The sequence below is a fragment of the Gymnoscopelus microlampas genome (assembly GCF_963454915.1).
Source record: "Gymnoscopelus microlampas genome assembly, chromosome: 5".
Classification (NCBI taxonomy): Eukaryota; Metazoa; Chordata; class Actinopteri; order Myctophiformes; family Myctophidae; genus Gymnoscopelus; species Gymnoscopelus microlampas.
This window is the reverse complement of record NC_139942.1, coordinates 23,731,070-23,744,803: the sequence shown is the minus strand read 5'-3', so window position 1 is coordinate 23,744,803 and position 13,734 is coordinate 23,731,070. Positions and strand designations below refer to the sequence as shown.

The 13,734-nt window shown below is 40.8% G+C and overlaps 1 protein-coding gene across 3 annotated transcripts in view; it reads right to left on the bottom strand.

Annotated features, from left to right (window-relative positions):
* Positions 1 to 13,734, bottom strand: part of arhgef18a (rho/rac guanine nucleotide exchange factor (GEF) 18a) — a 36,093-nt gene that overhangs the window by 15,935 nt on the left and 6,424 nt on the right. Inside the window, exons 4-7 of one of the 3 annotated variants that reach the window (XM_084057826.1) lie at positions 13,189 to 13,291; positions 12,722 to 12,826; positions 10,865 to 11,005; positions 7,487 to 7,746 (exon numbers count right to left, since the gene is read on the bottom strand). In XM_084057826.1, coding sequence (XP_083913952.1) covers positions 7,487 to 7,746; positions 10,865 to 11,005; positions 12,722 to 12,809 — 489 coding nt within the window. In that variant the 5' untranslated portion in view covers positions 12,810 to 12,826; positions 13,189 to 13,291. The remainder of the gene's footprint in view (positions 1 to 7,486; positions 7,747 to 10,864; positions 11,006 to 12,721; positions 12,827 to 13,188; positions 13,292 to 13,734) is intronic. The other 2 variants (XM_084057825.1, XM_084057827.1) reach the window with 2 other exon arrangements.

The following is a 13,734-nucleotide window of genomic DNA, read 5'->3' as shown; positions in this document are numbered from 1 at the left end:
CACTGTGTCATAACAAACCAGTGTTGCCATGTCGGTTTATTTCACGCAAGATTTGGCTTATTTTTCACGCAAGTTTTGACTTGTTTTTCTCTCTCTGTCCGTGTGTGTGTCTTTCTTTCTCTCTCTCTCTGTCTCTCGGTCTGTCTCTCGCTCCGTCTCTCTCTCTCGCTCTCTCTCGCTCTCTCTCTCCCCGTCTCTCTGCGTTCCCCCCCTGCCAGTGGAGCGTGATTGTCGCACCTGATTGGCAGGGTTGGGATTACATGTAACGACGTTACGTAATCAGAGTAAAGAAAAACGGTAACGGTAACGTTTTACAGTACATTTTATAATGTGTAATCTGGATTACAGTAACGGGGGTGTTGTAACGGGGGTTACAGGCGGATTCCATTCTCCCCTTCCCCTCATCAATTTTACAAACAAGTTATAAATTATTATAACACCAAACAACCACCCGCCAGAACACACACTCCGCACAGACTGCAATGGATGCGTGGAGAAGGCCAGGACGCACAGCGCGCACCTCTGTCAATATGGTAATGGTAGACACCAGTTCTCTGGTTGAGATTCAACATCAAGTGAAACGCTGCACATAACCAGTGATAGGTTAGATTTAAAGCCTATATTCCAGTTTATAATGCGCGGAAGCCAAGCAACACTTTTGACAGAGAGAGGGGGAGGGGGGGGGGAGCATGAGAGAGCGCGCGGGCGCACGAGAGAGAGGGAGGGAGAGAGAAAACCCGATGTCGGATCAACAGCAATTCAAATTATTAATTAATAACTGCAAACAGATCCAAAGATTAGGCTATCAATATCATACAAAAGCAGAGAGAAGCTGTGATCTCACCAGTTATTGTCCATCAGGACAATAAATAAATAATTATTTTGCAAACAATATCCATGTTCTGTTCCTTTGTCAATAATGATCCAAATGGGAAGTTTATTTCAGCAGCTAGAACGTGACAGTTTGACATAGATTAGTTTGAGCCGTTTTTGCTGCGCAGCTCCTCTTGAAGTTAATTGCCTTCACCTGCTGCTGTGCTGCTGCGCAACAGGGCAGATTTCCGCCAGGCCAGGTGGCCCTATCCAGGCCCATGAAATTCATAGGCAGTCTACAGTAGCCAATTAGAATGAAATCTGCTAAAACTGACTCATACACTGATACAGAACCATATATAGGCTAAATATTGTCTCTGACTCTCTGTCGGTTGGGGAAACTGTTCCTTTTATTTTAAAACAATTTCAAATGGTGAAAAAAGCCAATCTACAAGCTATAATTATTAAAAATTAAGAAATACTATATTTTAAATAGTGAAAAATACAGAAAATAGGGGAAAATACATAAAATCTCTAATCTGTGATTCTAATGTGATTAATGTGACCCCTACAGTCAGTGAAGTCCAGTGCTGAATGTGACAAATATTGAGACAAATAGGCTATAACCCAATACATAATTTTATGAAGTAAATGGGTTATATTTTACAGATAGTTACACTATTCTTGTACTATATTCAAATTAAATCATCCTTAACCTTAAAGGTAAATTAATTATTTCCGTGGACTTAAAAATCATCGTTTTATTTGATGGCCTTCTTTTTGATTGGCCTTTTACAGGCCCTACCAGCCTATAGGGGGAGGTAGAGAGTAACATATTATAATACCAGCCTGTAGGGGGAGGTAGAGAGTAACATTATAATACCAGTCTGTAGGGGGAGGTAGAGAGTAACATATTATAATGCCAGTCTGTAGGGGGAGGTAGAGAGTAACATATTATAATACCAGCCTGTAGGGGGAGGTAGAGAGTAACATATTATAATACCTGCCTGTAGGGAGAGATAGAGAGTCACATATTATAATTCCAGTCTGTAGGGGAAGGTAGAGAGTAACATATTATAATAGCAGCCTGTAGGGGGAGGTAGAGAGTAACATATTATAAAAGTAGCATGTAGGGGGAGGTAGAGAGTAACATATTATAATAGCAGCCTGTAGGGGGAGGTAGAGAATCACATATTATAATTCCAGTCTGTAGGGGGAGGTAGAGAGTAACATATTATAATAGCAGCCTGTAGGGGGAGGTAGAGAGTAACATATTATAATAGCAGCCTGTAGGGGGAGGTAGAGAGTCACATATTATAATAGCAGCCTGTAGGGGGAGGTAGAGAGTCACATATTATAATTCCAGTCTGTAGGGGGAGGTAGAGAGTAACATATTATAATACCAGTCTGTAGGGGGAGGTAGAGAGTAACATATTATAATACCAGCCTGTAGGGGGAGGTAGAGAGTAACATATTATAATACCAGTCTGTAGGGGGAGGTAGAGAGTAACATATTATAATACCAGCCTGTAGGGGGAGATAGAGAGTAACATATTATAATACCAGCCTGTAGGGGGAGGTAGAGAGTAACATATTATAATACCTTTGCTCTAAGTGAAACCTGTGTCCAAACCCAATGTTGAATAAATGTGACTAACAATAGCATAATGTAGTCGTGTTTTTCATCAGAATTAATGAATAAATGCAAAAACAATCGTCGCAAAAAACATGTACACGCACTTTCGTACACTACAGTGCGTGTACATGTTTACTTGCTGCCCTTTATTAGCCTGGTTCCATACCATAGACCCCGCCCACTCTCTGAGTGGACTGCCTCTTGGTCTGGAGTTGTAAATGTGAACCTAAGACTTCTCCGGTACAGAATGCGTTGTCCAATTAGAGGCGGAGGTGGGCGTGGGGATCCCTTAGGATTGGTTTAGGGAATTTCTAATCCCCTCCCCCTTGTAATCCCCGACACTGGAGCCAATTTCAGACTGAAGCTCCACGCAGCTTCAGTCTGATAATCAGGCTAGCCCTTTATGCGAAATGGCAGAGGATTTCTTGTTTACCTCCATGTAATGCATCAATGCAATTCAATAAACGATGCAATAACAGTAAAAGTTTGTCGATTATTTTGCCGCGGTAATGGTATTATTTTTTCTTTTTGGAGGTATTATAAAGGTCTTAAAAGGTCTTAAATTTGTACTCAAGAAGTCTGCAGATACCCTAATAAAAAGCAACTACCAATATTTACAAGCAACTTTACAGAACACGAGGTCGCTTAAAATTAGTACACATGGCAACACTGTGTGTGTGTGTGTGTGTGTGTGTGTGTGTGTGTGTGTGTGTGTGTGTGTGTGTGTGTGAATGAAAAACAAGCGCCGAAACAAGCGTTTTTTCCCAAACAAACACATTTACACTTGCGTGTGTGTCACCTACATTGTCAATCTATATACCATTTTAAAGGTACGTGCCTTGTGATAAAGAAAAACATCACATGGATGCAACTGGGACGTATCATCAGTGTTGTAGCCTGGGGTCATAGGGTGTTTCGGGTCTCGCAACATACAACATACACCCTCGCCCAGGTGACCCAGCCAGGGTTGATCAAGCCCCGACTTACGTCCCAGTAGCACCCACGGTCAGTCCTATAGGGAAAGACAGGGCAGTCCGCTTCTCTGGAAGTACTCTGCCGGGACTCGGGGAGGCTCTGGCACGTGGAGGGACTAGGCTCTGTGGGTTGTCTCCTGGCCGGGCTCCTCCTTCGTCTCACCAGGTCCAGGACCTGAGCGCTGCGCCAGATCAGGTGCACCGCCCCGATCCAAACATTTCCTTCTGGCGTGATGGTTCTTTGGGCCGATACCACTAGATTGGGCTGTCTAATGGTATTAGCTCTGCTTGCGGTACGCTGGAATGGCCCTCCTAAAGGCCTAACCGCGGGTTTGTTGGGCTTCTTCCTCACGGAAGACACAGCATGGGGCGCTAACCCATACTGCTCCCGGGGTGCCGTCTACATTCCGGCTGTCAACAGTCTCTCCTGTGGTCACCAAACTATTCCTGGTTGTCACGTAGTCTATAAATTCCTATGAGCCACTATAAATAGAATAACTGATAAAGAAAAACATCACATGGATGCTTGTGATTAAAATGATGCAAACCATTCCAAGATTGATGATGCTTTTAGCATCAAAACTGACGCTAAAATCAGCGTGTTTCATGCTTCATTAAAATAGCAGATCTACAAGCTCACAACGCGTCGCCGCCTTGTGTGCTTGTAGATCTGCTCTTTTTAATTTTTTATTGAATACTTGAATTAGAAAAGACATTAATGAAACCAAATGGACCCATTTGGGTATTTTGTTCATGTAAGCCAGTAGTGGAAAGGGCAAACTTGCATGAAATTAAAAGACACGTTGTGAGCTTCACTTTTATAAAGGCTATGTGGTATCTGAAACCCACAGACTTCACTATGGTCTGGTAAAGGTTCTACTGCACTTTTCGTTAACACACACACACACACACACACACACACTTTATATTGGTAGCCAACCGATGAACCTCTCTGTGGAGTCCTTTCGGTTGCATTGGAATGGCTGACATCTCATTTTAAAGACCACTTTTACATTTTGTGCTGCAGATTGGGGCAAAAAAAGCCTGCCGCAAGCGGGGATATTATGACTTGTCATATCTTGTTTTTGCTACATATAAAGAGAACAGGAGATCACTGCAACCACATTTGAAATGTACAATACAGAAAAAAAACACCTTCTATGTTTACATTGTGTTATGTTTTTGTCTCTTTACGTTTGTCAGTAAAATAACAGATGTGTGGATTTTTGGTGGGAATGATCAGTAGACTGATCTGAACACATTAACTTTTGGGTCAAAAAGGTAAAAGGGCAAGGTCACAATCAAGGGCAATGTCAAAATTACATTATAGTCGTATCTCAGTCGGAAATGGCATATCTTGACAACTGCATAGTTTTGATGGAGGTATGCGCTGTACTAAGAACAACCGTTCTAGTTGGAAATGTAATGGAGTTTTGCAATACATTTCACACGATTAATAAACTAGTCATTTCATGAACCTAAACTACACTATGAACAGCCACAGAGTCCACTGATGTCTCAAATATCAGTGGCTTTCACGATTTCACTTTATCCTTTGACAGAATAAAACAAACATAAAACACAGACACACATTCCTTTACCAGTGAAACTACCACAGCACTGACAGCAGTCAGTTAAAATTATGCAAGTAACACAGCATCATTCCAGGGCCATGAGGACAGACAGTAAAACACACCCCATCTGTACTTCCCTTCAGACTCAGTGCCTGAGTACACCTGTACTGAACAGTGTGGGCTAGTTCAACACAATGAGAAAGAGGGAGAGGGGGGGGGGGCTAAGCTACAGAGGTAGCTTAGTGCAGGAGAAGCCAGTGTCTTTGGTGGTGGGAAAATCCATCTAACTCTAACTACCTATTTTATGTGACAAATGCCATTTTATCTAATTTTCAAGCTCAACTCTTAAGCACTTTAACCCCGGTGTCCCAATTTTGGACACGTTATTATGGGTGGAGGGGGAAAGAAACATGAAAATTCATGATACAACTCGTTGTGAGCTTAGTGTTAAATTCATAGCTGGCATTGCTGTGCACCCACTGGCAGAGACAGGGTTTAATGTTAGGGCAAACCATCTGAACAGAGAGATGCACCTGTTCCTAATAAGCCCTTTTCATTTGATTCATGAAAAATGTTCATCCTGAAAGAGACAATGGGTATGGATTGGATTGATTGGTTCTAGGTCAGCCTAATCAATAAGAATACCAATGAGGCTGAACAAAGATTAGCTGCTATCGATCTCTACAGGGTTTAACTTTAAATGGTTGATTTGCTACAAAGAAACATATTAAACTGACCTTGTATATAATAAACAATGACAAAATAATAAATAGATTTATAGCTTTCCCATAATTTTATTTCCCACGGCATCACAGAGTGAAAGGATAAATGTATGACAGAAAATAATGTATGATGACGATGACTGAGGAGGACAAGTAAAGGGATAGTTTGATTTTGGGGAAATTTTTACTCCTGCTCTTTGTCAAGAATATGACAAACTCATGGAGGAGTTAGTGGGCTCTGTCACTCTTCCTGCACAAATGGAGCAGGAAGGAATACAGCTGGCTCTGTCCACATAGTAAAGACACATTTCATTTCATGATTCATCTGGCAAGGCAAACGTCCAAGAGTTCGATTTAAACCGTTGCAACTGGCCAAGACCGCTGGCGGATTGGCCCTTCCAAATTTTAAATATTATTTTTGGGCGACCCAACTCAGGTCCGTAACGACGTGGATGATGAATCGACTAGATGGTTAAAAATGTAAAAAATCTGCACAGGCACAGCTAGCAGCCCTTCCTTTCTCAGGACTTAAAATAAATGTAGACGCTATGGGTGTTTGGTCTAGGTTCACAATGAAAATATGTAAGGACGTTCAGAAAGAGTTTAGACTGCCTCCCTCAACATCTGGCCTGTCTTCAATTGGGTGTATTGGGGGTTTTGTACCATCAAGGTTGGATGCTGGGTTCGCGGGGTGGAGGATGCTTGGTTTGAGGTTTGTTCACCAGTTATTTTACTCCAGTCTGCGAATGTCATTTGATCAACTCAGAGACGAGTTTAATCTGCCTAGAACTGACTTTTTTTAGATACCTGAGGACTGGGACAAAATTCGAAGCCCTTCAGTATTAGAATCCTTTCTGATTGACACCTGCACTGAAGTGCACAAAATAACCAACTCTAATTCTTGGAGAGAATATCAGTGGAAAATTATAAGCAGGTTTTTTAAGACCCCGTTACTGACTGCCAGAGCAGTCACTACTCCTACAAATGAGTGCTGGAGGAAATGTGGTGAGCAGGTCGGTAACCATACCCATGGACATGCCCCAAGTTACGGCAGTTTTGGAATGCAGTATTCAGTGACATTAATAAAGTATTTGGTACTAAAGTACCACAAGATTTCAAGACAGGCTTTGAAAGCAGGAAGAATATCTACCTCCTTCAGATATTGTTAACAGCAGCCAAGAAAACTATCAAAATTGCATCCTCCGACCCACAAACAATGTATAAAGTGAAAGAATTCTATCTATCTATAGGCTGGAGGGAAAATTTAGAGAAAATTGGTCTGCAATGATTATTAATTCACAGTAACCACAAATCTACTGCAACACTTGATTTGATCCCTCTCGTTCCCTCTCCTTATCCTGTCTGACTGGTTGTGGGGGTGAGGATGTTCTTTGTATTCATTCGCAAAGGTAAATGGACTGGGGGCGATGGGTAATGTTGATATTGTGAATTGAATTAAGTTAATGTTAGCCTAATGTTACGGATGTAAATTATTTGCAAGCAAACTGATATTGATATAGGATCAGCAGGTAATAACTGAACATCGAATGATATACATTTTCAGAGCAATGTCTATGAATTTGCCAGTGTTTAATTGTGAATTAATAGGGATAAAATGTATTGTGAATCCTTCTGAATCGAGAATCGCTTTTTAACAAATGAGTAATTTTTTTTCCATCCAAGTATCATGACAAGGGATTTATTTTCTCCCCCTTGTAATGATGTCGCAATACTTGTTGTGTTTCCGGCAGTCCTGCCCTCGCCTACCTGAGAGATGAGTATATCTGCCAGCTGTGTGATCTGGTAGTTGTTTGCAGAGTTCACAGTGTCTTGCTCCTGGGCTTCCTTGCGCCGCTGGTTAAGGCCGGATAGGAAGTGCTGGTGTTGCATGAGCAGATGCTCCAGCACTGGGAAGAGTCGATCTAGCTTGTCCTTGTCCATCTGCAGGGTCTCCTTCATCTCGTACATGTAGACATAGTACAGGATCTTGAGGGTCCGCACGTGGTGCATCTCCGTCTGAATCAGCTCTGGGGGAATCAGAGGGAGAGTATATTCTTGTTATGACAGCTTTTTTAAATAATGGGGATATAACGGCACCTGACACACACACACACACGTCACTTTTTAATTATCCCTGCCTGCAAAGAAAAGTGTTGTGGTACAGTTGAGTAAAACCTACGGCTTGGTGGCCAGCAGTGGAAGATATTACTGCACATGAACAGTATCATAGATGCACATAACTCACACAACTACTCCCCTCCCTCAGGGCACTGCTGTAAACACAAATGTGTTCCCAATTCAACCTGATTAGTTAGACATGGCTTGAAAAAAAAATGGTGCAGATGTCATGGAGTTCATTATTAGAGTGTAGGTGTGGTTGTCCTAAGTGTCTGTCATTATCCATCACCACGGTAGCAGGCACTGTCAATTCTGCTTTTACCATGCAGTTATTATGCACTTTACCCTAATAGTTGCTCTAATCCTCTTCCTTTTTACATTGCATCATGGCGGTTCATTCTTGTCTGTGGGAACACTTAGCTAGAGGGAGACTGGCTGTCTAACAGCTTGCTCAATGAGAGTGACAGACAGATGCTAGTCCTCACACTGCCGCAAAGACTAGGGCAGTCCTTCATATTGGTACGGAGCTATAACTTGTTTTTAAAGCAGAGTGGATGTGGGTTTGTAAGCTGTGGTTCTCGCTGTGGTTCCAGCCCACATATTGAATTTAGGTTTCCCCAGAAGTATCAGTAGGTGGAGAACTCTAATCGTCTGGCTAGGTGACAGAGGGCAATTACAAAATCATACGAATAATAATAATAATAATAATAATAATAATAATAATAATAATAATAATAATAATAATAATAATAAATCACTGCATTGTCAAATGCCATTGAAACATTAAGTAATAATAAACCAGAGCCCAAGGTATATCATAATTGGATCGTGTCTATGATCCACCATCCCTTCTAGCTATGGGACGGGGAGATAAATAATGACACGGTGCCATCAAATAACAACACTACAGCTCCAAATCGTGAATACATATGGGGTTGGCCTTCTCCAGTTGGTGAGAGTTGAAGGATAGAATGGGAATGAAGAACGAGGCAGAGTTTGACTGTTTGGACAAGCAACAAGTGGCAGAATGCTACTCAGTACACTGTACCTTTAAGTACACAAAGGAACCAAAACACGGAGCGGTGTGGTCTATAACGCGCGTGGTGTGGACTCACATTTTAGTACTGTGAAGACCATAATTATCTTCCCTTTGTCTTGGTGTCAGTCTCAAGTCATCTGGTAGCCACTGCACTGTAATTCTGTCAGGACCACTTTCAAGAAAATAAAGCGTTTTAATTGCATATTAAAGTTATAATTCCAAGTGCAATATTTAAGCATTTAATATGTTTTGCGGCATGACTCTGTTTTGGCATCTCCCTGCCCTTCCATGCAAGGTTTAGCAAGAATTTGCGGGCAGGAACAGTCAGATAAAGCCGTTATAAAGCAGTTATTCGACTATTGTGTCCTGTCAGAACTAACCCTATGATCTAGATTCTAAATGTTTGTTTTGGTCCTTGGAAAAATCTGAAATTCCTATGGTTATATGTGTGTTTGCAGTCATATTCTCTGCCCTTTCTATAATATATATATATAGTCGCTGTCGGGCACAAATCTTTCATGTCCATATTTTTATATTTTGCATTGTGAGCTTATAAAAGTTTGAAAGTGAATGGTTCAGTCTGTGGGTGGGGTTCATAAATATTTAACCAATGAAAAGTATTAACAAGAGTTTTGGAATAAATAATGACTACAGTACATTGGATCCATTGGAACAAAGTTATTTTTCCATTTCCTGAAAAGCAACGGTTTTGGACAAACAAGGTTTCCACCCGACAGCAACAATATACAATATACTGTTGCTGTCCGGCAGGAACCAGCTAACTCCATTTTTCCGCTTTTGCATTTTTTCCCATAAATCAGGGCCATTGAACACTCTTTACGTCTGTGTGTTGATTAAAAAATTATTGAACCAATGAAAAGTATTAAAAAGTGCTTCTGACAAAACCAGCTAAATCCATTGGAACCTCAAACTTTCTGCTAAACCAGCTAAGTTCACCATAGGGGGGTGGAGTTAGCTGGTTTAGCTGACTCCAGGCTCCACCCCCTTTTGACCTCCAACCTCATTGTGAGCTTGGAGGTCCATTCAGCTGGAGTTAGCTGGTTGCTGCCGGACAGCAGAGATATACTTTATTACACAGCTTGGTTGAGCGCTTGATTCTGATTGGTCAATCGCTGAATTAAGCAGTGTGTTATTTCTGAATAATGACCTCTGAGCTCCCGCTGTTGAGCTCAATAACAAACCTCTTGTCTAATCAAAGATTCAGAGCACCTGCTCCTATCAATCTGCGCTGCTTGATTTTATGCTGTATCCAACATGACAGCCATGTAAACAAACACACCATGTCATATAAAGCTAAATGTTGCTCTCAAGAATGTTTTTGAAAACATTTGAAGTGAGAAATAGACGATGCAGTAAAATGTATTCTATTTGATCAACACTTCCTTGTTTTCCGAGGCGACCGTGTTGCGCTGGGCGGACGGCCAGCAACACTTATGGAAGAAAACAAAAACGCTAGCCCCAAAACACAGTCGCCCCGGGGCAAATCCGGCGGTATTCACCTGGTATTCCTAAACGTAACCTCAGTAAACTATGCCTAAACCTAACCCTATTCCTAAACGTAACCTCAGTAAAACGGTGCCAAAACCTAACCTTATTCCTAAACTTAACCTCAGCAAAACTATGCATAACCAATTCAAGAATAGAAGAAACGCTGGTCGCGAAAAGAATGGGGGCGAGTGTGGTTTGGGGCGAGTCTTCCGGTTACCTTATGAAATACTTTCATTGCCGTAAGCAAGGAAATACTTTGTTTTGTTGTTACTTTTGGGTCAATTCATTTATTTATTAAGTAGCCGTGTAATAAGTGGGAAAATTGCCAAGTAGCTGGTCATTATTGAAAATAAAATCCCTTCAGGGTGATTATTCACCGACACGGAGGTGCATAATCACCCTGAAGGGATTTATTTGTCAATAATGACCAGTTACCCCGCAATTATCCCTTGCATAATATAACTGAGCTGTGTACCTACCGTAGATGACATCCTGTCTTTTAACAGCCTGTTTGTCCAGGGCTTTAAGGTAGTTCTGGTCCACAGCCACACTCCAGGAGTCTGCCTCCAAGTGCTGAGCATCACCCTCCAGCTCATCGCGCAACATTGAATATTGGGCATCTGGGTAATAAGCAGAAAGACAGTCATACAGCTGCACTACTTTAAGTTAATAGTCAATGTATTATTACAACTATGTGTATATCAGACACTTTTTAGACCCTCCAGAAAAATGTGATTATGCGATCACAGAATTTACTGCATAATCAGCAAAATGGTGCATAATTATGCAGGGGTAACGTTTTTTTCAAAAAGGCTGCATCGCATAATATGCGCATCGCATATTTTGCAACTTTTCACATATTTCTCATTTTTCGCATATCGCATATTTCAATAATCAAGAGTCAAGAGTTTTAATCAAGAGTTTTAGCCCGCATAATCAAGGATTTTTGCCCGCGTTTTTCTGGAGGGTCTAGTGATGACTATAATACAAAAAAATGTATGTGACGTGTTCTTTGTAAAAAGGTCTTAAACAGACAAATGTCTTGGAATGAAAGCATAACGAGAAGAATTATGAAATGCTGAGATAAAAAGTAGGGAAAAGTTTATTCTACAATTACAAACAAGAGTGCTGAAGAAAGGAGAAGAGTAAAAAGATGGTACAGTGTATGCCATCATCGGTTTTTAAACAGAGGTAAAGGAAATTAACAACTCGATTCATTTCAACATGTCTTATCGGCATGTAAGTGTAGAACAATGTTAGCAAAACATGTAAAAACATAAGACAACAAAAGAGAAAAGAGCATGAAGTCTAAAATGTCCCACTTGTTTGTGTCAATGTGCATGCACATGTTTTATCACATTGGCTCGAAAGCATGGGATCATTTACGATATTCTTTCGATTCAACAGTGGAAGACCTTTCTACAAAGTAGAATGAAACAAGGCCAATCCAGGTACAACGCTGTAACAAATACAGCCTGGCTGATATAGCGGCTATTATTTGACTTTTTTTAAATGACATCTGTATTGGCAATTAACCAGCAGATCTGTCCTGACTCCTGATTTTGTATCACTTTAAACCTGGTGTCACTATTTGGGGCATAAAATAAATACGAGCACACGCTTGTAGATCTGTTATTTTTGAAAATGTTTGGCTTAAAGGAGTAGTTCACCCAAAACATGACTTATTTTCTATTAATTACACACCCCATGAAGCCTTGAATTCATGGATTATAATTTGTCGTCGCATTCCTAAACCAATAATTTGATTACCAGCGGAAAGATGCTAATGTATGCGGTAGGAGACACAAAGTAGACTTCAAGGCTTCATGGGGTGTGTAATTGATAGGGGTGAACTAATCCTTTAAGTAATAAAATAAAGTTCAGTTTAGTTTGTCTGTTGGTCTGAAGTGGTTAAATAAAATAGTTAAATTACTGTGTAGGCTAGTTTATATTGATGTTTGCTTGCTCATTATATAATTAAAGTTATATGTTCTTTTCATAATATTGACAGTGTCAGTCTGTATACTTAATTTTAGCTTATAAGTTAAATGTTCTCAAAATCGAAAGCTTAATCAAATTTAAGTTTTTCAAATTGATTTGAAAATGTAGCACTTTTTGACAAAACATTGGCAACCGATGGTCTAGGACTCCTCACAATTGGGACTGGACCCAAAAATCCATCGGCCTGGCTCTAGTCAAAAGCACTTAAGCTAGTCTCATCAACCAGGGATTGTGTAGCTCTGGGCTGACAGACTGTTATGATAAGAGGTACAGCACGGACCTTTCAACAGGCCCTCATCCCGGATCATTATTACATATACAGAAGGCTAACTGACCTTCCAGGTTGATGGACTCAGCCGTGGAGGGGGCCAGGGACGCAGAGTCGTCAAAGAGTTTGAATCGCAGGCCATCGGTCTCTTCCATCTGTGCTGAGACGGAATCTTGAAGGTATGCGGTAAAGATAAGGGTTGATAGTTAATGAGTGATGTCATGTCAGGGGAAGGGGATGGCACGCAAGCATGCAGACACACACTCAAATCGGTGCACACATGCATATGCAGTACGCACGTTCATGAACTTTTACTCAAAAGACCCTCCCAAGCCCCCATATACAACAACAAAAACACAAAAGGTCTACACAGGTCTAGACCCTTAACCACTTAAAACCTATATACTTTGTTGAAAGATGTGCCCCAGGTGTGTATACTAGTTCTCTCACTCTCACTCTCTCTCTCTATATATATATATATATATATATATATATATACACACACACACACACACACACACACACACAACTCACCAACCTGGGACTAGTTCTGAAGGGTGGAAGTAGTCTGTGCTAATGGATTAGGGTACAGCTGGAAAGGCCATTGGAGGCTGGGGGAGAAACACTCTCCCTAGGACTGAAAGGAAAAGAGATATTAAGGGTCAGAATTACCATATGAGTGATGGGGAGAGAGAGTCTACGTGGTGATAACGGTTCCACATTAAAACTAAGATGACTTCCATATCAATAAAGTGGCCTTAGAATTCTGCCTCATCTCTCACACATACCCTAAAAGAATTGAACACTGGGATGGTCATAAAAATATTGTCATTCGCAGATATATCAAGTTGGGCGAAATTAATATTATATATGACAATATGCATTTTTGGAATTATGACCCAATGTATCACATTAGAAAATGTTAATGTAAGTCATAACGTTCAATACAAAAAACGTCCTACTTTTTTCCAACATTTGATAGATGATGCAAGGATATGTATTAGGATTTTTGTTAAAAGAGCCAGGGCAGGTCAGAGGTGATGCAGGGTTATAGTACCCTGCCCACTCACCACTGTGGAG